Source organism: Pecten maximus, chromosome 11, assembly GCF_902652985.1.
Source record: "Pecten maximus chromosome 11, xPecMax1.1, whole genome shotgun sequence".
In the NCBI taxonomy this organism is placed as follows: Eukaryota; Metazoa; Mollusca; class Bivalvia; order Pectinida; family Pectinidae; genus Pecten; species Pecten maximus.
This window is the reverse complement of record NC_047025.1, coordinates 30972376-31000323: the sequence shown is the minus strand read 5'-3', so window position 1 is coordinate 31000323 and position 27948 is coordinate 30972376. Positions and strand designations below refer to the sequence as shown.

Genomic DNA, 27948 nt, shown 5'->3' with positions numbered 1-27948 from the left:
CCCACAATCTCTCCCTGTCCCCTTACTCCATGTTATGTAGCCTAACCCTCCCCACAATCTCTCCCTGTCCCCTAACTCCATGTTATGTAGCCTAACCCTCACCACAATCTCTCCATGTCCCCTAACTCCATGTTATGTAGCCTAACCCTGACCACAATCTCTCCCTGTCCCCTAACTCCATGTTATGTAGCCTAACCCTGACCACAATCTCCCCCTGTCCCCTAACTCCATGTTATGTAGCCTAACCCTGACCACAATCTCTCCCTGTCCCCTAACTCCATGTTATGTAGCCTAACCCTGCCCACAATCTCTCCCTGTCCCCTAACTCCATGTTATGTAGCCTAACCCTCCCCACAATCTCTCCCTGTCCCCTAACTCCATGTTATGTAGCCTAACCCTCACCACAATCTCTCCCTGTCCCCTTACTCCATGTTATGTAGCCTAACCCTCCCCACAATCTCTCCCTGTCCCCTAACTCCATGTTATGTAGCCTAACCCTGACCACAATCTCTCCCTGTCCCCTAACTCCATGTTATGTAGCCTAACCCTGACCACAATCTCTCCCTGTCCCCTAACTCCATGTTATGTAGCCTAACCCTCCCCACAATCTCTCCCTGTCCCCTAACTCCATGTTATGTAGCCTAACCCTCACCACAATCTCTCCCTGTCCCCTTACTCCATGTTATGTAGCCTAACCCTCCCCACAATCTCTCCCTGTCCCCTAACTCCATGTAATGTAGCCTAACCCTGACCACAATCTCTCCCTGTCCCCTAACTCCATGTTATGTAGCCTAACTCTGACCACAATCTCTCCCTGTCCCCTAACTCCATGTTATGTAGCCTAACCCTCCCCACAATCTCTCCCTGTCCCCTAACTCCATGTTATGTAGCCTAACCCTCACCACAATCTCTCCATGTCCCCTAACTCCATGTTATGTAGCCTAACCCTGACCACAATCTCTCCCTGTCCCCTAACTCCATGTTATGTAGCCTAACCCTCCCCACAATCTCTCCCTGTCCCCTTACTCCATGTTATGTAGCCTAACCCTCCCCACAATCTCTCCCTGTCCCCTAACTCCATGTTATGTAGCCTAACCCTCACCACAATCTCTCCATGTCCCCTAACTCCATGTTATGTAGCCTAACCCTGACCACAATCTCTCCCTGTCCCCTAACTCCATGTTATGTAGCCTAACCCTGACCACAATCTCCCCCTGTCCCCTAACTCCATGTTATGTAGCCTAACCCTGACCACAATCTCTCCCTGTCCCCTAACTCCATGTTATGTAGCCTAACCCTGCCCACAATCTCTCCCTGTCCCCTAACTCCATGTTATGTAGCCTAACCCTCACCACAATCTCTCCCTGTCCCCTAACTCCATGTTATGTAGCCTAACTCTGACTACAATCTCTCCCTGTCCCCTAACTCCATGTTATGTAGCCTAACCCTGACCACAATCTCTCCCTGTCCCCTAACTCCATGTTATGTAGCCTAACCCTGACCACAATCTCTCCCTGTCCCCTAACTCCATGTTATGTAGCCTAACCCTGACCACAATCTCTCCCTGTCCCCTAACTCCATGTTATGTAGCCTAACCCTGACCACAATCTCTCCCTGTCCCCTAACTCCATGTTATGTAGCCTAACCCTGACCACAATCTCTCCCTGTCCCCTAACTCCATGTTATGTAGCCTAACCCTGACCACAATCTCCCCCTGTCCCCTAACTCCATGTTATGTAGCCTAACCCTCCCCACAATCTCTCCCTGTCCCCTAACTCCATGTTATGTAGCCTAACCCTCACCACAATCTCTCCCTGTCCCCTTACTCCATGTTATGTAGCCTAACCCTCACCACAATCTCTCCCTGTCCCCTAACTCCATGTTATGTAGCCTAACCCTGACCACAATCTCTCCCTGTCCCCTAACTCCATGTTATGTAGCCTAACCCTCCCCACAATCTCTCCCTGTCCCCTAACTCCACCTCCTACCCTGACCACAATCTCTCCCTGTCCCCTAACTCCATGTTATGTAGCCTAACCCTGACCACAATCTCTCCCTGTCCCCTAACTCCATGTTATGTAGCCTAACCCTGACCACAATCTCTCCCTGTCCCCTAACTCCATGTTATGTAGCCTAACCCTCCCCACAATCTCTCCCTGTCCCCTAACTCCATGTTATGTAGCCTAACCCTCACCACAATCTCTCCATGTCGCCTAACTCCATGTTATGTAGCCTAACCCTGACCACAATCTCTCCCTGTCCCCTAACTCCATGTTATGTAGCCTAACCCTGACCACAATCTCCCCCTGTCCCCTAACTCCATGTTATGTAGCCTAACCCTGACCACAATCTCTCCCTGTCCCCTAACTCCATGTTATGTAGCCTAACCCTGCCCACAATCTCTCCCTGTCCCCTAACTCCATGTTATGTAGCCTAACCCTCACCACAATCTCTCCCTGTCCCCTAACTCCATGTTATGTAGCCTAACCCTGACCACAATCTCTCCCTGTCCCCTAACTCCATGTTATGTAGCCTAACCCTGACCACAATCTCTCCCTGTCCCCTAACTCCATGTTATGTAGCCTAACCCTGACCACAATCTCTCCCTGTCCCCTAACTCCATGTTATGTAGCCTAACCCTGACCACAATCTCTCCCTGTCCCCTAACTCCATGTTATGTAGCCTAACCCTGACCACAATCTCCCCCTGTCCCCTAACTCCATGTTATGTAGCCTAACCCTCCCCACAATCTCTCCCTGTCCCCTAACTCCATGTTATGTAGCCTAACCCTCACCACAATCTCTCCCTGTCCCCTAACTCCATGTTATGTAGCCTAACCCTCCCCACAATCTCTCCCTGTCCCCTAACTCCACCTCCTACCCTGACCACAATCTCTCCCTGTCCCCTAACTCCATGTTATGTAGCCTAACCCTGACCACAATCTCTCCCTGTCCCCTAACTCCATGTTATGTAGCCTAACCCTGACCACAATCTCTCCCTGTCCCCTAACTCCATGTTATGTAGCCTAACCCTGACCACAATCTCTCCCTGTCCCCTAACTCCATGTTATGTAGCCTAACCCTGACCACAATCTCTCCCTGTCCCCTAACTCCATGTTATGTAGCCTAACCCTGACCACAATCTCTCCCTGTCCCCTAATTCTATCTCATACCCCACCTCATTCATTCCAAATTCCTCATCTTCTTGTGCTTATTGTTTCTTACAGACATAACTACTCCATCCTAACATTTATTTTAAGCCACATAGTGTTTTTTACCCAAAATTTCACGTCTCATTGTGACCATTACTGTTCATTCTTCTTTCTCATACACGATCAGATCAGGACTCCTTAATGAATCTGCAATTTACGTTCAATACCTCGTATTGACATATTTTATGTGTATGACATACTGACAATACTTCAGGGTGTAATCGTAAACTATAGACCATGTCTTAATATGTAACCTTGTAAAAATAAAAGATATTATTATAACATATGTATCTTAATAAGAACACTGCTTATGCATAATTTTATTTTAAGTATAATAAATAAAGATATGAAATTCAGATTTCACACCTCATATATCCGTATAATTGGTGAATTCCTCAATTTGTACATAAAACTCTAATTCTTCTCTGGTCATGACAAGATACAGATCTGTGATAAGTGTATAGGATTAATCATAATCCTTTCTCAAATTTCATCAACGCTCCTAATTAACTGAAGGAGATCTCTAAACTTGATATCTCTAAACATGAAATTTTCATAGGAAAGCATTAGAAAATTAAAGGAACGTTCTCTAATTAAGATTTTTCTCTTTAAATGCAAAAATGCTTTCCTATGGAAATGTCGGATCAAGAGATTTCCGTTGGGAATGTTGATGAAACTAGGGCTTAGTCTATCTGTGTAAAATAAATGTGTGTAGTGCTAATCAATGGGATAACATGTGATGTTGATGTAGTTTTAATCAAGTGATGTCCATATTAAGTAATTAATTAATTAATTAATTATTAACTTTAATTAAGTTATGTATTTTAATGTATCTTTAACTTATGATGATGTATATTAATTGTGATAGAAGTTAACTTGTAGTGATCGTTGTTGTTGTGATAACTACAATGTGTTTTCTGTATTTTAGTAGCCACTCCTTCTGAACACACTGACATTGTATTTACCTGTAGTACTGCTATTGTTCATTTGTTCCTAAAAGGGTCTTAAACTGTATCACTGTCATATAAAAGGGTCTTATCACTGTCATATAAAAGGGTCTTATCACTGTCATATAAAAGGGTCTTATCACTGTCGTATAAAAGGGTCTTATCACTGTCATATAAAAGGGTCTTATCACTGTCATATAAACGGGTCTTATCACTGTCATATAAAAGGGTCTTATCACTGTCATATAAAAGGGTCTTATCACTGTCATATAAAAGGGTTCTTTACTCTCCTGGTAACAGTGACGATGACAGTAGTTAATCAGACAGGGCCCCTTCCCCAATACATGTACTGTTACATTTATATGTATTTGCTTTCCCTTTCAAATTCCATAAGAGCACCCATTTACAGTTTGGGGTTCCTGGGTTCAAATCCAAGGACAAAAATTTCACAAATTAACTTTGTTTTTGATGCATTTGAAAACTTTCTTAATCAAATCCTCAATGGACATTAGCAATGTGCATAGAAAATATTGTAGATATAACATTTGACACTAAATATGAAGTTAGTTAACAATAGAAGATTTAGAATGTGTTACATATAGCTGATGTGTCTAGAACTACAATGTTTTAATGAATGCGATCAGATGATTGCTGACTTGTGTCTGGAGCTACAATGTTTTAAATGAAATTATTAGATTTAATGGTTAAGGGCTGTAACTGTGAGGTACAAATGCAGTGTATGTTTAATTTGATCAATAAATATTTTGAAATGACTGGATGCATATAGACATTCTTTCAAAATATTTTATCTAGGTCAACTTATAATCATAGTATTTTGTTGCCTCATTTTTACATTGCTGCTTTTTAGAAATTGAAACTCTCTTGATCAGTTTTGTAGATAAATAGCTGAAATTGAGATTTTTTTTCCCTCAAATACTATTCCTGTAGGCTGTATAGTCTTGTAAGCGAGATGTAGGCTAAGGCAAGATACATATATACATGTACTTCTGCAAGGGCAAGATTGATACCTGGCTGAGGGCAATATCTACACTATAACACAGTAATACTGAGAGGGCAAGATGTTTACTAGGAAGAGGGCAAGTCTACTATAACACACAGTGATACTGAGAGGGCAAGATGTTACAAGGCCGAGGGCAATATTTATATACGCTAGGCTAAGGGAAAGACTGCAAGACTAAGGTTTTACTGGATAACAGTGTTGCTGAAAGCCAGATATTGTAAAATTGTTTTGGGAAGTATAGCTTTGTACTATGCTGAGGGCCAGATTTTGTAGATTTTTTTGGCAAGTAAACTCAATGTTTGTTGAAGTTAGACTTATTGTTGTTACATTGTTGATGTTTTGTTGAGCTTACAATAAAGAGATGTAGTACAACTTGGTTATCATGTTTTTATTTTTAAATCACCAGCTCAAAAGTATGCAGTGAGTCTCAAGTGGTGCCTCATCTGTCTGTTGACCGTCTTTAATCTTTTCAATAATCAAGAGGATCAGCCAGGTCATACTAGGCCAGTAGCATGCTGGGATGCAGGTCTACCAAGTATGTTCAAAAGACTGACCTTGACCTAATTTCAAGATTACTGGGTTCAAATGTGTTAAGCTCTTTGAAACTTCAAATTAATCTTTGAGCTTGCAGTGGATAAATATCTAGTTCTCATCATTAGCTGGTACATGTCAAATATCATAACCCTGGGATTTTAATGTCTGAACATTACAAGAGATCCCAGAGGGATCTTGGCGCCCACCATTGAATGATCTTCATAGGTTCCATGTCAGATTGATCTTTTCTCTACTTTTCCCTTCATTTTACTAATCTGTGCAAATTGAGACATCCCTCCAGTACTTTTCAAACAAGGGAATCCTAGCTATATAAGAAATTTGAGATTTAACGATAATGGCTGTTTGTTTGCCAGGTTGTTTTCAGGACAGACTGGTCGAAAAATGCAATACAAGGGACCAAGGGGAACCTACTTATTTGAAATTTGAGAAAGATCCCTTCAGTACTTTCTCAGAAAAAGCGATAACAAACTTCAATTGTCAAAATCCAAGATGGCTGCCTGTCGGCCATTATTTTCAGATTGGTCTCAAAATGCAACATGCATAACTAGGCACCAAGGGAAACTTACATATGAAATTTCAGAAAGATCCATTCAGTACTTTCTCAGAAATAGTGATAACAAACTTCAATTGTCAAAATCCAAGATGGCTTCCTGTCGACCATGCTGTTTTCTGATTGGTCTCAAAACGCAATATGCATAACTAGGCACCAAGAGAAACCTACATATGAAATTTCAGAAAGATCCATTCAGTACATTCTGAGAAATAGCGATAACAAACTTCAATTGTCAAAATCCAAGATGGCTGCCTGTCGGCCATGTTGTTTTCCGATTGGTCTCAAAATGCAATATGCATAACTAGGCACCAAGGGGAACATACATATGAAATTTCAGAAAGATCCCTTCAGTACTTTTTGAGAAATAGCGATAACAAACTTCAATTGTCAAAATCCAAGATGGCTGCCTGTCGGCCAAGTTGTTTTCTGATTGGTCTCCAAATGCAATATGCATAACTAGGCACCAAGGGAAACATACATATGAAATTTCAGAAAGATCCCTTCATTACTTTCTGAGAAATAGTGATAACAAACTTCAATTGTCAAAATCCAAGATGGCTGCCTCTCGGCCATGTTGTTTTTTGATTGGTCTCAAAATGCAATATGCATAACTAGACACCAAGGGGAACATACATATGAAATTTCAGAAAGATCCCTTCAGTACTTTCTGAGAAATAGCGATAACAATCTTCAATTGTCAAAATCCAAGATGGCTGCCTGTCGGCCATGTTGTTTTCCGATTGGTCTCAAAATGCAATATGCATAACAAGCTATCAAGGGGAACCTACATATGAAATTTCAGAAAGATCCCTTCAGTACTTTTTGAGAAATAGCGATAACAAACTTCAATTGTCAAAATCCAAGATGGCTGCCTGTCGGCCATGTTGTTTTCCGATTGGTCTCAAAATGCAATATGCATAACTAGGCACCAAGGGAAACCTACATATGAAATTTCAGAAAGATCTCTTCAGTACTTTTTGAGAAATAGCGATAACAAACTTCAATTGTCAAAATCCAAGATGGCTGCCTGTCGGCCATGTTGTTTTCCGATTGGTCTCAAAATGCAATATGCATAACTAGGCACCAAGGGAAACATACATAAGAAATTTGAGAAAGATCCCTTCAGTACTTTCTGAGAAATAGCGATAACAAACTTCAATTGTCAAAATCCAAGATGGCTGCCTGTCGGCCATGTTGTTTTCCGATTGGTCTCAAAATGCAATATGCATAACTAGACACCAAGGGGAACCTACATATGAAATTCGAGAAAGATCCCTTCAGTACTTTCTAAGGATTAGCGATAACAAGAATTGTTTACGGACGGAGGGACGGACGGACGGACGGACGGAGGGACGGACGGAGGGACGGACGGAGGGACGGACGGACGACGGACCACGGACGCAGGGCGATTTGAATAGCCCACCATCTGATGATGGTGGGCTAAAAATCCCAGGGTTATGATATTTGACATGTACCAGCTAATGATGAGAACTAGATATATTATCATGCAATAGTTTTCAACTGACAAGCTGAATAACGGGGGTAATATACAGGCCCACTGAGCCTCTTGTTATTGCTGTATTTTGTTTGTTACTGATGTAAAAGTAAAGACTCTTGCACTCAATAATCTGACTGTACAATAGAAAATTATGTAACAGATCACTAATCTCCGATGGTACACCCTTTAGTACATGTAACTTTGTTACAGACATTTAACCGACAATACTTTTAATGTTCCAAATTGTATTTGTAAGTCGATTGCTTTCTAGGGGAAATGACAGAAAAGTCTCTTATCCTATAGATACCACTGGTGGACTAATTAAACAGAAAACCGGGGCCTAGTTGTTCAAAAGGTGATTAGGCTAATCATGTTTTAACAACATTTTTCAAATCCCGATATAATAATTTCTGGCAGAACTTGACAAAACTTAATAAAATTCTGTAATTCTTAATTCTCTTCCAACTGGCATAATTTAAAGACGATATACTCGAAAGTTTTGCTACAAATGAGAAATGAAATTTTCACTAATCAAGTGATTAAGCTAATCACCTTTTGAACAACTGGGCCCTGGTCTCTTATCCTACATATACAATGTACCACCTGTAAGACTACTGTGGACTAATGAACAGACAACCAGACTGATTTTCACTAATTTATTTTAATATGATACTTATGCCTATATACAATATATCAATGTTATATACACAATAGAACAGGACAATATAGATACAGTTCTAGTCTTACCTGTATTCCTCCTAACATCAATCATGCCAGACTAGATCGATACATTTATATTTAATACTTTATGTCAATACTCATAGAGTAAACTGATGCCTATATATCTTTATTATAAAAAAGGATAATTAAAAAAGCAAACACCTTAAATTGATATAAAATTGGATGAGTATAGATCCATATACAATGTAACATGCCCAAGTACTACAATGACCATTTCCAGTCTTTAAAGGTATAATGACTGTTCTTTAAAAATTTACAAGAAAAAAAATTCAAATTTGCTGATTTTCTTTGATGCTATAAAGATCTGTATCAATAGCTAGCACGGATTTTATTGATGATGATACTGGGCTACATGTGACAATTTTTCTAAGTCGGCTGGTTACGAAGGATTATAGTCTAGTTAACTTACTATAGCAGGCATTTGTAGTGTAATAAGATCGAGTATAGGTTCAGCATAGTATTTGTAAATATAAATCTAAAAAAATGGATCAATTTACTATATCAAAGTTTGGAAATATTTTCATGCTTGGAATATTCTTTACAAAATTGTTAATCAAACCAGAGGGATCTTGGCGCCCACCATTGAATGATCTTTATAGGTTCCATGTCAGATTGATCTTTTCTCTACTTTTCCCTTCCTCTAAGTCTTACTAATCTGTGTAAATTCAGAAACAGCCCTCTAGTACTTTTCAAACAAGGGGAACCTATATATAAAATTTAAGATTTAGCAATAATGGCTGTCTGTTGTTTTTGGATTGGTCCCAAAATGCAACACCAGGGACCAAGGGGAACCTACATATGAAATTTGAGAAAGATCCCTTCAGTACCTTCTGTAAAATAGCGATAACAAACTTCAATTGTCAAAATACAAGATGGCTGCCTGTCGGCCATGTTGTTTTCCTATTGGTCCTAAGATGCAATATGCAGAACTACAGATCAAGGGGGACTTATAAAAATGTTTGAGAAAGATCCCTTCAGTACTTTCTGAAAAATAGCGATAATAAGTTTCAATTGCCAAAATCTAAGATGGCTGCCTGTCGGCCATGTTGTTTTACGATTAGTCTCAAAATGCAATATGCATAACTAGGCACCGAGGGGAACCTAAATATGAAATTTGAGAAAGATCCCTTCATTACTTTCTGTGAAATAGCGATAACAAACTTCAATTGTCAAAATCTAAGATGGCTGCCTGTCGGCCATGTTGTTTTCTGATAGGTCTTAAAATGTAATATGCATAACTAGGCACCGAGGGGAACCTAAATATGAAATTTGAGAAAGATCCCTTCATTACTTTCTGTGAAATAGCGATAACAAACTTCAATTGTCAAAATCTAAGATGGCTGCCTGTCGGCCATGTTGTTTTCTGATAGGTCTTAAAATGTAATATGCATAACTAGGCACCAAGGGGAACCTATATATGAAATTTGAGAAAGATCCCTTCAGCACTTTCTGAGAAATAGCGATAACAAACTTCAATTGTCAAAATCCAAGATGGCTGCCTGTCGGCCATGTTGTTTTCTGATAGGTCTCAAAATGCAATATGCATAACTAGGCACCAAGAAAAACCTACATATGAAATTTGAGAAAGATCCCTTCAGTACTTTCTCAGAAATAGCGATAACAAACTTCAATTGTCAAAATCCAAAATGGCTGCCTGTCGGCCATGTTGTTTTCTGATTGGTCTCAAAATGCAATATGCATAACTAGGCACCAAGGGAAACCTACATATGAAATTTGAGAAAGATCCCTTCAGTTCTTTCTCAGAAATAGCGATAACAAACTTCAATTGACAAAATCCAAGATGGCTACCTGTGGGCCATGTTGTTTTCCGATTGGTCTCAAAATGCAATATGCATAACTAGGCACCAAGGGAAACCTACATATGAAATTTGAGAAAGATCCCTTCAGTTCTTTCTTAGAAATAGCGATAACAAACTTCAATTGTCAAAATCCAAGATGGCTGCCTATCGGCCATGTTGTTTTCCGATTGGTCTCAAAATGCAATATGCATAACTAGGCACCAAGGGAAACCTACATATGAAATTTGAGAAAGATCCCTTCATTACTTTCTCAGAAATAGCGATAACAAACTTCAATTGTCAAAATCCAAGATGGCTGCCTGTCGGCCATGTTGTTTTCCGATTGATCTCAAAATGCAATATGCATAACTAGGCACCAAGGGGAATCTACATATGAAATTTGAGAAAGATCCCTTCAGTTCTTCCTCAGAAATAGCGATAACAAACTTCAATTGTCAAAATCCAAGATGGCTGCCTGTCGGCCATGTTGTTTTCCGATAGGTCTCAAAATGCAATATGCATAACTAGGCACCAAGGGAAACCTACATATGAAATTTGAGAAAGATCCCTTCAGTACTTTCTCAGAAATAGCGATAACAAACTTCAATTGTCAAAATCCAAGATGGCTGCCTGTCGGCCATGTTGTTTTCCGATTGGTCTCAAAATGCAATATGCATAACTAGGCACCAAGGGGAATCTACAGATGAAATTTGAGAAAGATCCCTTCAGTACTTTCTCAGAAATAGCGATAACAAACTTCAATTGTCAAAATCCAAGATGGCTGCCTGTCGGCCATGTTGTTTTACGATTGGTCTCAAAATGCAATATGCATAACTAGGCACCAAGGGGAACCCACATATGAAATTTGAGAAAGTTCCCTTCAGTACTTTCTGAGGATTAGCGATAACAAGAATTGTTTACGGACGGACGGAGGGACGGACGGACGGAGGGAGGGACGGACGGACGGACGGACGGACGGACGGACGACGGACCACGGACGCAGGGCGATTTGAATAGCCCACCATCTGATGATGGTGGGCTAAAAATTTGAAAAGAAACAAAATTATGTGTCTACTGATCATAAAAAACAATATATAGTCTGAGGTTATTGTACAATCTTTAAGGTTGCCATTTTTAATTCTGTTTATTGAATCATCATGTCTAATGTCTGAATACAGAGGTCACCGTGTGTTATTGAAAGCGACAACACACAAACATCACATGGATGAATTCAAGACATGGATAAGGTGGTCAGTTTGTATCTGTTCTATTTTAAGCTCATTAACCACAGTGACCTATTAAATAGGATGTATTATGTACACATGTTTGTACCATGAGAGATGATTAGAATGAAGATACTTCCATCAGCACACATCACCACAATTAGCAGAGAAACAGTTTTAAGAATATAGTAAGGCCTCAAACTTATTTATTAGCACTGTTCACTGTTGTATATATTATATACACCTCATGTATTCACTGATCTGAAAAAGATATCAAATCTGTTATTGAATTGAAATCAATAAATTATGAAAGAACAGAATTTTGTACACGTTCATTAAATAGAACAGCCTTCAAAGGCATCAGATTTCAATATGAATCACTAATATTTGATCTTTAATTTTTTTTTAATTCACATATCAGAATGAAATTGAGCTAAGGAGGGATATTAACAACCGTTATACAATGCTAACAGACTGTGACACAGCTCTATACTACCATCACAACACAAAGCTGCCATAAATACAGGTGATCCAGTTATATACATTATATATATACTGTAGATAGTACACTAGGTCATGGCACAAAGACACTACAAACAAAATGGTTGTCGCCTATTTCTCATATCCCAGAACTGCTATCTGAACTGAATCACCATTCAGAAAAGGTTGCACAGTATTCAATTATAAACTTGATTTGTTTAGAAAAAAGTTTGTTTACACTGCAGAAATCAACAGATTAAATCTAGTATTTCTAGTACGGTTTTGTTTCAGCATCTCTTGTTTAACATTGCTAAAATATATCGTTTATAACACCAAAGATTCAATAATAATTATCAATTTTTTTAAAATAATTGTCGAAACAACATTAGATCATTTTAGACAAAGCTTTGGTAGTGACAACAACCACAGGATGAAGACCAATTAGATCAATAGAAAATGTGCATAATACTTATGCATGTGCGTTTATTTCACAGCTGAATTTTTGCGATCATTTAAATCCCTAATGAATCAGAGAAATACCGTCCTCACCAAAATAACTGTACAGGAGAATACAGTAATAACATTTTACCTGTGTGATGTAAATGTCACAGTAACATAAATGTAAAGAAACCTTCATCTTGATCACCTGAGTGACCTTCATCTCGATCACCTGAGTGACCTTCAGCTTGATCACCTGAGTGACCTTCAGCTTTTACAATAAACAATGTACATGTACAGATCTTTATACAAATAAAGAATCAAAGAATTTTGTTTCCATATTAAAAACAGCTATTTCAAATTTCATATAAATATTTGCAATTTCATACAGACAAAAATACCCGGTATTTTATACAATTTATCCTAGACAACTTGTTACAGATACAGATATCCCAGCATACTACTGGTACATCATCTTCATCAGACCCACATCCTAATATACCACAATAACAACATAGATCTCAACATATCATATACATCTGGTTTTAAAACTGAGACATCACTTCATAAGAATGTCCCAGGGCTAAACAGTAAGTCATTACGGAGATTTGACATTAAACAGAGTAATATCACTGTAAGATCATTTTTTCCAGCATTAATGACTAATTAGAGTATTCTTTGTTAAATGACCATTGTTCACATATCCTCAAAATAACAATTATATGTACATAATCAATAGCCAAATTATAAAGGATATATAAGTGTTCCAAACCTTGCTAAATGAAAATTCTCAGATATAGTTTTTCTTCAAAAATAAAAATAAATGCTTTAATTTGGTAATTTTAGTACATGTATATAGTTTAATATATAAATTGACATGCGCATGCCAAAAAATAGATTTATGTTTACTTGAATCTTAATATTATGCTAAAATTTAGAAACATATTCTGTGAAATAAAATATTTCTAGTAATAACCAAAGGATGAGTACTGCCTTTTCACAAAAAAGACACTTGCATAGAGCTAGATTAAAATTATTTTCTTAATCAAGTACATTCACACAAATTGGAACAAATGCTTTAATAGTTTCACAAAAGTTTTTAAAGTTGGTGGTACACATACTAATTGTGATCACAAATTATCTTTTGACAAGTTTGAAACTTTTGACAGCATTTTTGAAATATTAGTTCTGAACTAGGAAAAAACAAAATCATCCATACACAACCAGATTTGTTAAATAGCAAACATGATATACACTCACAAACAAAAAACTTCACTGAACTACTTCTATCATTGCATGTTTTGTATATGCTGTAGTCTCAGATATCGTACACCACAGTACAGTGAGAAAAGGGTGCATCAATAAATGCTAAATTCTACACTAGTTCCAATCCCCACATAGCGTCTATATATTTTAACAGCGATAACTACAAAAACCCCACGTAGGTACAACACGTTTACAGACACCTGTTTCTGGTGAGTACTAGGTAAACAGTCACATTATATACTATATCTAGATCTTGTTTCTGGTGAGTACTGGGTAAACAGTCATATGATATACTATATCTAGAGCTTGTTTCTGGTGAGTACTAGGTAAACAGTCACATGATATACTATATCTAGAGCTTGTTTCTGGTGAGTACTAGGTAAACAGTCATATGATATACTATATCTAGAGCTTGTTTCTGGTGAGTACTAGGTAAACAGTCATATGATATACTATATCTAGAGCTTGTTTCTGGTGAGTACTAGGTAAACAGTCATATGATATACTATATCTAGAGCTTGTTTCTGGTGAGTACTAGGTAAACAGTCATATGATATACTATATCTAGAGCTTGTTTCTGGTGAGTACTAGGTAAACAGTCACATGGTATACTATATCTAGAGCTTGTTTCTGGTGAGTACTAGGTAAACAGTCATATGATATACTATATCTAGGTCTTGTTTCTGGTGAGTACTAGGTAAACAGTCACATGGTATACTATATCTAGAGCTTGTTTCTGGTGAGTACTGGGTAAACAGTCACATGATATACTATATCTAGAGCTTGTTTCAGCCTAACGACTAGGTCTCATGAATTACCTGAGGTAAAATACGTTACCAGTGACACAAAGTTTATCTGCTCTCAACACTCAACAGCCAGTGATCAAAGGGAAATAACTCTACACATTTTATCAACATTTATCACATCCCATCACAACTCGTGACACTATATACTTACTTAGGTGATTATGACTGTTATGAATTCGGCTTATTCAGTTTTTTTTATGTTTAAATTTTTTTTATAGCATATATCAGAAAAAAGTTACAAACTGTCTTTTTAGTGGAAACAAATATTTCACTGCTTGTGAAAAGAACATACCTACAATGCAGCAATTTTGAAAAAAATAAGCAAAATTTGAATATTGGTTAATGTAAAGCCCGGACATTCGTCCATAGAACCACTGTATTCACTACATTGTTTAGATATCTGTAACAGTAATCAACACATCAATGAAGTAGAAGTGTTTTGATGTAACCTAGAAAAACATGAAGCAAATCTTCAGCAATACATTTTTCATGGCGTCCTGATGAGCCTAGATATACTGTCGTACTTTCTGGCTGCAGGACGTGGTGTCTGGCCTAGTACTGGGTGCGTGTTTCGTACGTGGTTGAAGATGTAGTGGTGGTATGCATTGTGGTATTACCACTTCCAGCTGTCAGCGTACCAGCCTTCCAGGCCCGGTACATAAAGAATGTGTCTACAAGGTACACTATCAGTGTTACAAAGCCAAACAGCTGCAAATAAAAATGTTAATCATTCTTAATAACATACAAGTATCATAACAGATCATCATTTAACAGTACAGTTATCAATTACAGGGTGGTTGTGTTGCACAGTGGTAACACACTTCACCTAAAGGCCTTGTTTGGATGTGAAAAGGTATATTATGGGGTCACCAGCCAGACAATGTGGGGTTTCCCTGGTACTCCAGTTTCTTCCCACAGTAAGTCCCCTGTATCCTTCCATCCCGGCCAGGGGCCATGATAGCTCAGTCAATTTGAACCCGGCCAATTAACCTGAGATGAAGATCCAAGGTGATTAGTTTGATGCTCCCTATACGTGACGGTTTGTGTTTCTTGGAAAGCTGAATAACGGACCAGTCTATCATGTTGTGGTTGCTTTCGTAGGCAAGACACTTTACCCTAATTGCTCTGGATGCTATGCGACGGGCATCCAGTATGTTGTTCAATGAAGTAGTCACCGACTACTACAAGAAGACCCTGCTGTTCACTGGGCAATAAACCCATTTATATTTTAATTACAGGACAGAGCTATTTACTGTTTTGAGGGTAGCACTAAAAACACTGAAATATTCACACTTTGGTAAAAAACTAAATAAAGGCAATAAATAGACATCGAATACAAGTCATCAAAATGAAACATCAACCATTGTGAAAAAATTATAGACAGCACGAAGTGTCACGGAAGGCTGAAGTACCTATACATCTTACAGAACTAAATCGTCATTAATGAGAGGGTTTACAATATATCTTAACTACATGATTTTATTTCACAAAGTGGTGTGACCTTTGACCTTTTTTAACCTTGACTGACGTCCACTAAAACCTAAGTAGTTGCAGTATGTTCCAATACTGTGGTGTGACACTAAATCCTTTGAGGGGTTAATGAGGTGTCTCCCACTGATGCAGGCGTTTTAGTATAGATTGATACCTAAAGGTACTGACATAAAGGATTGAGGCATTTATCCTTCCTTAGTGCTTGGTATAATAAAATATTCTACAGAGATTACTCATGCTGGCATTTGCAAATCAGACAGATCATTTATAATTTTTATCTAAATTTCATGAAAAAACAAATACATGTACGACATGCTAGCTTTGGTACTGCGAAGGTTGTTGTAATTGTATTAAAAGATTTATTGTTTTTTGCCATTTCTGAGGGTAGATTAATATTATAAAAAATTGAAATTAGTTTAATTTAGTTTAATTTAGTTTAGTTTAAGTAATAAACTATGTTCTTTTTCATAATTTCTGAAAAAAAAGTCTAAAGAAAGACACAGACTTTACATTTCCTTTGACTTTAAACTTTTGCTTACATTTTGAAAGCTAAAGAAGAATGAAATGAGCAATTACTTAACTTAGTAACAAACACTTTTTTAACTGCAGTTAAGGAACAAATACTTTTTTAACTGTCAAGGACTGTCTTATCATGGAAGTTATTTGTAAGCTTAGCCAACCAATGCGAAAAGCTCATTATCATTGATTTGGCTTGATTTCTGGAATATCTCTGAACCTCGCGGGAAAGAACCAGTATAACAGAGAAGATGACGTGACAAGGCATTATAACATGATTTCAGTATACTTACAGCAGATGCTATAATAGCACCGTTGCCGTTAGGATTCGTAGTTCCGGTGAGAGCAGCTGCTACGATGGCCGCAATCAATATTAATACATCATATACAATGTAGTAGATGAACTCCTGTAAACAAACATTATCATTGTTATATCCTTAATGTAAACAAACATTATCATTGTTATATCCTTAATGTAAACAAACATAATCATTGTTATATATATATCCTTAAACAAACATTATCATTGTTATATCCTTAATGTAAACAAACATAATCATTGTTATATCCTTAATGTAAACAAACATTATCATTGTTATATCCTTAAACAAACATTATCATTGTTATATCCTTAATGTAAACAAACATTATCATTGTTATATCCTTAATGTAAACAAAAATTATCATTGTTATATCCTTAAACAAACATTATCATTGTTATATCCTTAAACAAACATTATCATTGTTATATCCTTAATGTAAACAAACATTATCATTGTTATATCCTTAAACAAACATTATCATTGTTATATCCTTAATGTAAACAAACATTATCGTTGTTATATCCTTAAACAAACATTATCATTGTTATATCCTCAATGTAAACAAACATTATCATTGTTATATCCTTAATGTAAACAAACATTATCATTGTTATATCCTTAAACAAACATTATCATTGTTATATCCTTAAACAAACATTATCATTGTTATATCCTTAATGTAAACAAACATTATCATTGTTATATCCTTAATGTAAACAAACATTATCATTGTTATATCCTTAAACAAACATAATCATTGTTATATCCTTAAACAAACATTATCATTGTTATATCCTTAAACAAACATTATCATTGTTATATCCTTAATGTAAACAAACATAATCATTGTTATATCCTTAAACAAACATTATCATTGTTATATCCTTAATGTAAACAAACATTATCATTGTTATATCCTTAAACAAACGTTATCATTTTTATATTCTTAATGTAAACAAACATTATCATTGTTATATCCTAAAGGTAAACCAACTTTAAATTTAGTTTTATCATATTATCAACGACCCATAAATTCATTAAGGCCAATAAATGGTAACACAATACACAATATAGTAAACCATTGTTAACAACAAAGCAGGTAAAGTAGGATAGTATCATTTTCAATGTTTGTTTACCAAACAATATCAATGTTGATTATGATAAGGGAGGTAGCCCTCACACATAAGCTGGGAAATAACTGACCAGAACTTGGCAGTAGGGTATACGAAAATAACCTGTCTCCTGAATAAAACCGAACCATTTCTAGACATACATGTGTACTTACAATCATACCCCAGGGACCAGGCAGTCGGCCGATAACTCTGAGGAGATGGAAGAGGAAGAATAGCAGTGTTGTAATGAGGGCAGAAATTGCCACAAACTGGACCCAGCCCCCGCCAGAGTTGGAGAAGTAGATGTTGGCACTAGCACAGATAAACAGGATCAAATCTAATACCTGTAACACAAAAGATATATAGAGGGTTTACAGTTAAAATAATCATTACACAACTTTAAAGCATGCTATTATTTACCATATATCCTTACCGGGTATATAGGACTTATTACATTACCATGCCTAATGTATCATTAAACAGATCTTACATTCAGTCTCAATATAATATAGAATTTATTGAAATCAGTTCCAATGATTGTTTTCCCTATAATAATTATATAATAAAACAGAGACATTTGAGACATAATGGACTCGGATGACTTTAAATGGTAGAACAGGAGAGTTTACTGTACATTGTATAAGGGGTTACAGTTACAGTATAATTACGTATGGTATACAGCATGGTAGAATTAACAAGGGATCCCAGAGGGATCTTAGCACCACTAAAATTGTGCCATCACAAAGGGTTGATAGCACATAATTATACATGTATATTATGTAAGTGTTACTACTTAGGGCTCATGATCACAGTACCTGAATATTGTGTCATTATGAAGGGCTTACAGCATCTAAAGATGGTGTTGTTATGGGCTTATATTACAGCATCTGAACATTGTGTCATTATAAAGGGCTTACAACACTTGACCTTTGTGTCATATGTCAATACAAAAGGGCTTACAGCAGTTGAACATTGTGTCATTATGATGGACTTACAGCACTTGAACATTGTGTAGTTATGAAGGGCTTATAATTACAGCACCTGACTATTGTTTTTACCAAGGGCTTATATCAACTGAATGTTGTATTATATTGAAGGGCTTAATTACAGCACATGAACATTGTGCCATTATCGGCTTACAGCACATGAGCATTGTGTCATTATGAAGGGCTTACAGTATCTGAACTTTGTGTCATTATGAAGGGCTTACAGTATCTGAACTTTGTGTCATTATGAGGGGCTTACAGCACTTGAACATTGGGTAGTCATGAAGGGCTTACAGCATCTGAACATAGTACTAGTGTTGTTAAGAAGTGCTTACTGCACCTAAATATTGTATCTTTACGAAAGGCTTACCATATCTGAACATTGTGTCATTGTGAGGGGCTTACAGCATTTGAACATTGTGTAGTTATGAAGGGCTTACAGCACCTGAGTGTTGTGTCATTATGAAAGGCTTACAGCACCTGAACATTGTGTCATTATGAAGGGCTTACAGCACCTGAACATTGTGTTGTTACGAAGTGCTTACTGCACCTGAATACTGTGTCTTTATTAAGTGCTTACAGCACCTTAACATTGTGTTATTACGAAGGGCTTAATGTGCCTATACATTATGCCATTACACAAGGTTAAGAAGTATTGAAACATTATATATTTTGGCAACATTTTTGGCACTGGCCGTTTTTATCCTAACATACATATTGATAGGACTCATTTTTCACTTTTACCGTGCCCAGAAAATATTTTTATAGAAAAGGTAGCAACATGCCTGTATTGGATTCTCACCATTTCTGCGATCTTGAGGTACGATGGCATGCTCTTTAGCCATTCCTTGTCCAGGCCGATGGAAGGTTGTGACTGTGGTGCCGAGCTTGTTGTAGTCTCTGTGGTCACTGCGTACTGACCTGGTGCTGGGGCGCTGTAATCCGTCATACTGATCTCTTATTGAACTGATCTAGATCTGTAACAAGATGACAATATATGTGTTTATATGTCGACAGGCCAATGTTACAAGATCTATAAAGCATTTGTCATAAAGACAGTTTTGAAGAAAAGATGCAAGGCATCAATTAACCGTTGTAACACCAAAATGTCAATAATTTCCATTATAATTACTGAATGATATTTCTCACGACAAAAAAAAATCCTAAATTCCTCTCAAATAAACACAATAAATATTGTTTTTATGCAAAGAGAAAGAGGTGACAAGTGTATTTGGGGTGGTCACCAACAAAAAGTTATTTATTCTTTCGACGAATTCGGATATTCAATTTCACTCAGGCTTGGAGGTTGACCATGCGTAAAAAAAAAAAAAAAATCCCCACTTATATTTTGTTTTTAATTGTTTTCCTAACAAAAATAACTATTACTTGGTGATCCCAATTCTTTTTTTTTTAATAAAGTGAACTAAAACCCGTCGTGCAGGGTCACGGCAGAAAGAAAGCTGTGTGTGGGACTTTTTTTAACACATAACACAATAGGTGCACTTTTCCCTTTCCATTCCCCTTTATCTCTGTCTCACCCTTCTTCTATCTCTCCTCTAGCATTTTATACCCTCTGTGTGTCTGTATCCTGAAAATGGCCCTCATAATGAGAATTCTCTGGGCAGGTACCAGAAACAGTTTAACCAAGCTAAATTTTTGATATACAGTCAAACTTCGATGTTTCGAAGTTCAGGGGACTAACAGAAAAACTTCGAAACAGCGGGACTTCGAATTATTCATGGTTGACAATAGATCAATGTTTTCTTGATAATGACCATATCTGTTAACGTTATATGTCCTCAGTGTCTTCGTGTTGATCGTTGCCTGTCAAGCTCACATCGAAATGTTTAGTTAATTTACCCCAAACCCAACAAAATAAAAATACTTTTCATTAATTATACCTTAGCATTTTTTAATTAAACAAACTATGTATATGTTACAAAGCACTTATATCCCGGCTTATAGATAAAACAAAAGTACATTGCCGATCGGTGTGAGAATGCATGATTGAATGATAAATAATCAATTTTCTTGGATATTTATGTATAAGTTTGAAACGTGACACTTTGAATATGAGTGAAGACATCGCCAATTGTTTGTGTTTAAAATTGATCCGCTTGTTTTATAGTTCCGTAAAATTTACTCACCGACCGCTGATTTCAATAGCGGCGGAGACGACTACCGGTATGGTTTACTGGAGTGATTAAATGCCATGGCTTCTAAATATTCCATTTATCTATCAATTTAGTCTGATTATTAATTAACCCCATGATCGGGAGTGACAACGCACGCTATCGTTATCCCTATTGTCAGTCAGGACATTTTTGGGAGGGGTGTGAACTCTTGCCGCGGGGGTCACGACAAACACCTGTCCAGTGGTCAGTACAGGTAAACTTTTTGTTCGAATCATGAGATGTCAATTACCTATAACATCATAGCTAACGGACCATGAAAAAAGTTCGATACATCGAAAAACTTCGATTTATAAAAATTTGAATCATGCATAGGTTCGTTAGTAGCGTTATATAGTGAGGAAATTCGGGACCAAGCAAAAAGTTCGATACAGCGAGAAATTCGAATCAACGAAGTTCGAATCATCGAGGTTTGACTGTATATATTTTGGGACCACTTTCAAGATGATAACATGTCATTGAAAAGCCAAGAAAAAATTATGAAGGTAGATCATCCACTGCTGACGAGAATGCCCAGAGTACGAAACTACTCTGGTATACTAATAAAGGTAGGTATATATATCGTCCAATGTCTGAGGAAACCAGGCACCTTAAAGGAATTTGAACCCAGTAAAATTAAATGTGGCATGTGTATTAAGAAATGGTCTGTAACAATGAATTTGAAAATTTGAGAAAATGCACTCCTGTTTGTTTAAATTGAAGATCTCCAGCAGATCTAACTGTATATATCCCCTATACCAGGATTAGTACCTTAAGGGGTCATTGTAATTCTCTTGAAAAGCCCACAGCAACAACGTATGTATAATGTGCTACAATCTGGAGACTTGAAGATATTAATCTACATAAACCACAATAGGATTAATATTTATTTTCAAAGAAATAAATATAACTAGAAATTCCACAAATAATAGAAGTCATTCTCTGTAAGCATATCAAAAGGTAAGTACCAGGGTGTAGTTTATCAAAAGAATCAAATCACCATCCATCCCTCACCCCCTGTTGCTAAGTTGCTAACGCAAATGAGGAAATGCATGGTTATCGTGCAGGATACAATCTTCTTTCAGGGCAAATGACAAAATGTTGAAGACTGGCAAAAGGTTTCCCTGTAAATCCAGCACGGCCATTCATCTCTGATGAAATGGATAGCATTTCCTCCCACACAGGTAAAGAGATGAGGTTCAGGGGTCGGAGGTAGTCAAGGAGCACATCTAGTTCTGTATATACATGCATATATCACAATCCTGGAGCTGTCCAGTAGACCATAGGGAGCTGTCATGTATAATCCCTGAGATAAGATCTGAGTTTCACTACATACATATAAAGTGAGTCTTTGTACTGACTCGTTCTCTCCCAATTTACACACATATCTACAAACATCATCTGTAGTACACGGTCACCTTCTATTTGTAATTCTGTAATTTAGATTGATAGGTAGGCCAGATCCTGTCAATCTATAAATGGTTATCAATACTCATCCCATCAAACATAATTTAACACATAAACAGATTTTGTCTCCAGATGTCCATTCGTGCTAACTCTACGGAAATTGTATATATAGCTCTCCATTTCAGGTTACATGTAATTGTTTCATCATGAAAAAAAGTTATGAAAACTGCTACACACTGAAGTACATTGTACTAACATACAAGGTGATGATGGTCTATAAATTATGTAGTTCTATTCTGTACATGTATGATACAATGATATAGAATCTCCAAGGGTGTGACTGTATACTGTATGTATATTATGATATAGGAGCTCCAAGGGTGTGACTGTATACTGTATGTATATAATGATATAAATAGCTCCAATGTGTGACTGTATACTGTATGTATATAATGATGTAGAATCTCCAAGGGTGTGACTGTATACTGTATGTATATAATGATTTAGAATCCCCAAGGGTGTGACTGTATGTATACTTTAAACATGTTTAGTGTCCAGTATATGTATCCCCCAGGAAAGTATGCATAACTTTGAAGACTGTTCTAACTATGTGTGACATGCTAGCCTTAGGCCTTGATCACACACACGCACTAACATTATATACAGACCTGTACTAGCTATAGAAACTGGTCAGTGAACGAATGTATAATATAATTTTCAATTTCTTCAATCTGTTGAATTTAGGCACAAATTCACATGATTTTGAATTTAGGCACAAATTCACATGATGTATGCTCAAATTGTTTGGGTTGCTATATCTATTAAACTTGTGAACTGATAACTAATGTTCAGTGGCCAGGGAACAATATATAAAGAGACACCTGACTTTGGACCCTAGATCTAGAGACACCTGACTTCAGACCCTAGATCTAGAGACACCCAACTTTGGACCCAGGTAGATCTAGAGACATCTGACTTCGGACCATATATCTAGAGACAATCGACATTGGAGCCAGGTAGATCTAGAGACACCCGACTTTGGACTCAAGATCTAGAGACACCTGACTTCGGACCATAGATCTAGAGACACCCGATTTTGGACCCAAGATCTAGAGACACCCGACTTTGGACCCTAGATCTAGAGACAATCGACTTTATATTTGGACCCTAGATCTAGAGACATCAGACTTTGGACCCCAACTTACGATTTAAATCATCAGCAAAACTTCCCTTACAGTTAATCATATCAGCAAGAGTTTTCAGGTACATTTTTTTCAGCAGGTCTGCATTATTGTTATACCAATGGAAAGGTCTTGTATGACCCAACACTGTTTTATGAGTATCTTAACCAAGCTGTCTACAGAAGTGACTGCAGACGTCACGGGTATAGCAATGAATAGCTCCTTCGGACTTAATATTTTAGGGAGCTAAACGCAAGAGTCAGCTTAAAATATGTATAGGTGTGTAAGGTATTAGTTTGTCAACAGCAGATCTTAAATCAATGCACACTTTTCCTAGGCATGAACATTAAAACATGTGAAATTATAACCTCCCAATACAAATTGTAATAAGTTGTCAAGCATGGCATTAATAAGCTGTATACATACATGTATAACCATGCAGCACTTTCAGTAAAAGTTGACTTCCTGATATTTAAAACAGTCCTCTAGTCCTTAATTTAGAACAAAGCATTTTTTCAGGTTGTATATGAATTACTTTCTAGTGCAGTTTATAGCCAATATGAATGCCAAATGCATACAGGAAAATAGCAGGAACAATATGTCAGCAGTTTAATATATCAACAATGCATTATCACAACACCTGTTCAGGTGCAGCATAACTTTAGAGTTATCATGTAAGTCAGCTATACAATAATGTTCCTCAGGATAGATACAGTTACCACGGTATGTCTTTGTTTTGTTTATCATCTACTAACACTACATCTATGATGTACCTGTCATAAACAGAATGCTGTCTGTCTTTAGTTCATCAGAGGCAGAATATTAATACGACCTGTCGGAACATTTCAAAACAGACTCCCGATCTGTCCTGTTAGGTAACATCTGTACAGCTACATGGCCACTCTTCAGTAAAATTATTACTACATTTATTACAATTAGCTTCTACTCGTAAATGTAACATTCCCTTTCAGTAAACCTGCTTTATAGCTGCTGACATTAGCAAACTTCAGACTTCAGGCACTATGCCTAGCCATGCAGAGACGTCACATACTGCTCCACAAATACAGTACACATACAATGGTATGTGTACAGGCATATATATGATACATGTGTAGAATGTTTTATTGCAGGTTTAATTTGACACTACACATAAATGTGCCGACACAATACACACAATGGTTTGTAACTACCAGTGTAGAATTGTGTGTGTTTGTGTACTGTTGTCTACTAATGAATATTTCAGTATTTCATTGGTTATTTTAATGCCTTTGTTAACTAAAAACTTTATGCTGCTGAAAAGATTATCAGAATAATATGGCACATGCACAATAAATCAAATATGCTAAAACATCATTATGATATCATATATGTAAAGGATGTGTATAGTCACTAAAATCAAGCTGTCATATGCACATATATATATGGATAGAGAAAAAATATTTGTAAGAATGTTTGATTTTTCATATAGAATAAGGCTATAGGCCTATAGCTCACATCCATGCTCAGGGTTATAAGTTTAATTTAGGCAATGATCTTTAACACATTCTACCTAATAATACGGCCTGGACAGACTTAATTTTCAACAAAATCCAAGGCCAGATATATGTTACAGTGTATAAGACGCTCTTGGACTGAGATTTAGGGATCTTTACCCATGTTTCTGCTGAAAATCCCATTGAAATTCTCAGTTTGTGATAGAATACATGTATATACAAAATAGGAAAATCTCATCCTTTTTCTCCAAATCCCCCAAAATTCTACCCTTACATCAATGACCCAGAAATATCCCTGGTTACAGGTCAAAACCTTCAGATTTTGCTATATAAATTATAATTTAACTAATATAAGTAGTGGATTCAGGAAAAAAGTAATCTATACAGAACATCTGTGGAATAAAATTAACAATGCAACTATCTATAACCATATATAATAATAATTTAGTCTGTAAAACAGTATGTAAGAAGACAGAAAATGGCAACATGGGTCTTCAAACGTTGTGAAAAACGATACAACTGCTAGTTGAAGCCTGAGGAAACATTCAGCCGTACACCTTCAGCTATTGTGAGACGAACTTTCATATACATGTCACTATTTGATCATTTATAGTTGTGATACAAGTACATAAAGTCTTCAAATACATGCTTAACAAGGAGAAAATGTTTCATAATACCATAATGTTATTGTGCTACATTACCACAGACTATCAATGATCCAAGTCTGTGACATTTTCACTTGACTAATGATTGTTCAGAGACAAAGAATTATCTTCTGAAATCTTCAACAGACAATTGCAAATACATATATGATATATGGTGTTTTCTCATACCTAGGTGTTCCGTAAATATTGATTTCTCCTTTACATACATGTACATTTGTAAATGTGTATGCACGAGAATGCTACAAATGTGGTCTGTTTCGACAGTCACACATATATATCTTCCATAAAGGCTGTTTTTTCTGCATGTCAAATATATTTAGATAAAAATCAGATAGGTATATGTCAGAGAGGGATCTTTGTCAACAACGAAATTATCAAATACAGTTGGGTTCTCTATCGCCTGCTAAAATCATGACCTTGTGGCTTTTGTTGACATCTTGCCTCAGGACCACACATGCAGCTATTGAGTCAGTTCAAGTTTGAATTCCCATCATGTCTGTACTATGTTATTTATCCCATTTACATTATTAAACCTGATGACTAGCCAGAGTTTCCTCTGGCCCTGCCACCATGTCTGGTGTCAGGGCCATAGGAAACTCAGGCTACCTGATGACTGGCTAGTTATAGTTATATATATATAATGCTGCCCTTTTTCATTTGTGGTGGCAGGAAGCTTAAGGTTCCCGAAGCAATGTTGGTACATTCATGTATTATAGATAGATGATGAATAGACATCAGACCATATAATCTCCACCCCCACCCCAACACAAATCACTGTTTTATTATAAATGGGTGTCAGACGTTTCACTCACCCCACTCAAAACTGTTAAGACATTTGCACCATGCCATATTTTGGCCAAAATTTGTTTCATTAAAGCACTATCCATATCATATCACCCCCCAAAAAGCATTACATCCTCTTTATTTTGAGGTGGAACATCTTAATTTGGATCAACATATTGTAAAAGGAAGAAATTATACAAAGTAGTATTTAGTATGGCAGATTTTATATAGTGTATGAATTAATAGGAAAATTTATATGTTTACATAAATTGGATTGAACTAGATCTGGTACAAATGCATTTGCTTGATAATTCTCATCACCTAAAAAGCTGAGGAGCAGATCTGATACCATTGACGAACATCTACATATACATAGAGTTTCGTCTGGGCCTCATACCAGACTTACTTAGACATTCTGACAGATAGATTTTTGACATTCAATGCCCAAGTCTGGTGTCATGACCAAAGGAAACTCTGGATACATGTACTGGTCACTGTTTTTATGTTGGAAAATTATATCCAACATATCATTTAGATAGAAACACGATATCGAGCCACTGATATTGATAACGGATATAGTCTATATGTCATTAAACCAGACCAGTCCACTATACTTCATCTTACTTCTTACTGATCAGACCACACGATATACCGTATTATTCCATAAAATCAATAATTTCACATTAATTATAAACTCACTGATGTCTCAATTAGCATAGGGTCATCACAGTTTGAGAAGATCAACAGATTTATGCAGACGATACACCAGGTGAAATATACATATATGCTATGATTAGCCGTGATTCATGGCCACAAGTTTTCTCGTAAGACTAATGTTTCTGTAGTCGGGTCTTCGACCCGCCCACAGCCCGTCATCTACCGAGTTACAAACTTGTGTTCAAAACAAGAACTTTGCATGACGTTCAAATAATGTGTTATATTACAAAATACATTCTTGATCTCATCAATTCCAAGCCCTCGACACTTACCGAAACAAATCTTGATCCAACGTCCTAGAAATGTGCAATTTGATCGGCAGATACCACCAAAACAACAGGAAATATTTCTGTGTTTTTCATGGAGGAGATACTTTAAAAGGGAGGTAACTTGCATTGGTTGTGTTCATAGCTTATCTACGGTCGCATTGCCTATTCTAATCATTCTGAGAATAATGATTTTAATTACAAATACACAAATCATTTCATTTAGGCAACACATATTCAAAGTTTCCTACATTCTCAACAAAAAAATGAATAAATAATCAAAAAAAATATTTTTAATA

At 36.7% G+C, this 27948-nt stretch overlaps 1 protein-coding gene across 2 annotated transcripts; it reads right to left on the bottom strand.

The window, feature by feature from the left end:
• Positions 1-11813: 11813 nt before the first annotated feature.
• Positions 11814-27752, bottom strand: LOC117338403 (CKLF-like MARVEL transmembrane domain-containing protein 8). Of its 2 annotated transcripts, none has more exons than XM_033899755.1 (5): positions 27656-27752; positions 19769-19943; positions 18154-18324; positions 16839-16952; positions 11814-15246 (listed from the first exon to the last, which is right to left on the bottom strand). In XM_033899755.1, the coding sequence occupies exons 2-5, from the start codon at positions 19913-19915 to the stop codon at positions 15091-15093; spliced, it is 588 nt and encodes a 195-aa protein (XP_033755646.1). In that variant the 5' UTR covers positions 19916-19943; positions 27656-27752; the 3' UTR covers positions 11814-15090. The 2 variants fall into 2 exon arrangements, with proteins under 2 accessions (XP_033755646.1, XP_033755647.1); XM_033899756.1 differs by lacking the exon at positions 27656-27752 and adding an exon at positions 24499-24519.
• Positions 27753-27948: the final 196 nt, after the last annotated feature.

Excerpts from the sequence above, each read along its gene's own strand:
- LOC117338403 (XM_033899755.1), bottom strand. The coding sequence starts at position 19,915 with ATGACGGATTACAGCGCCCCAGCACCAGGTCAGTACGCAGTGACCACA. Across the intron at positions 18,325-19,768 it reads ACCTCAAGATCGCAGAAATG|GTATTAGATTTGATCCTGTT; the intron begins GTGAGAATCCAA and ends TTTGTGTTACAG. Across the intron at positions 15,247-16,838 it reads GTGCTATTATAGCATCTGCT|CTGTTTGGCTTTGTAACACT; the intron begins GTAAGTATACTG and ends TTTTATTTGCAG.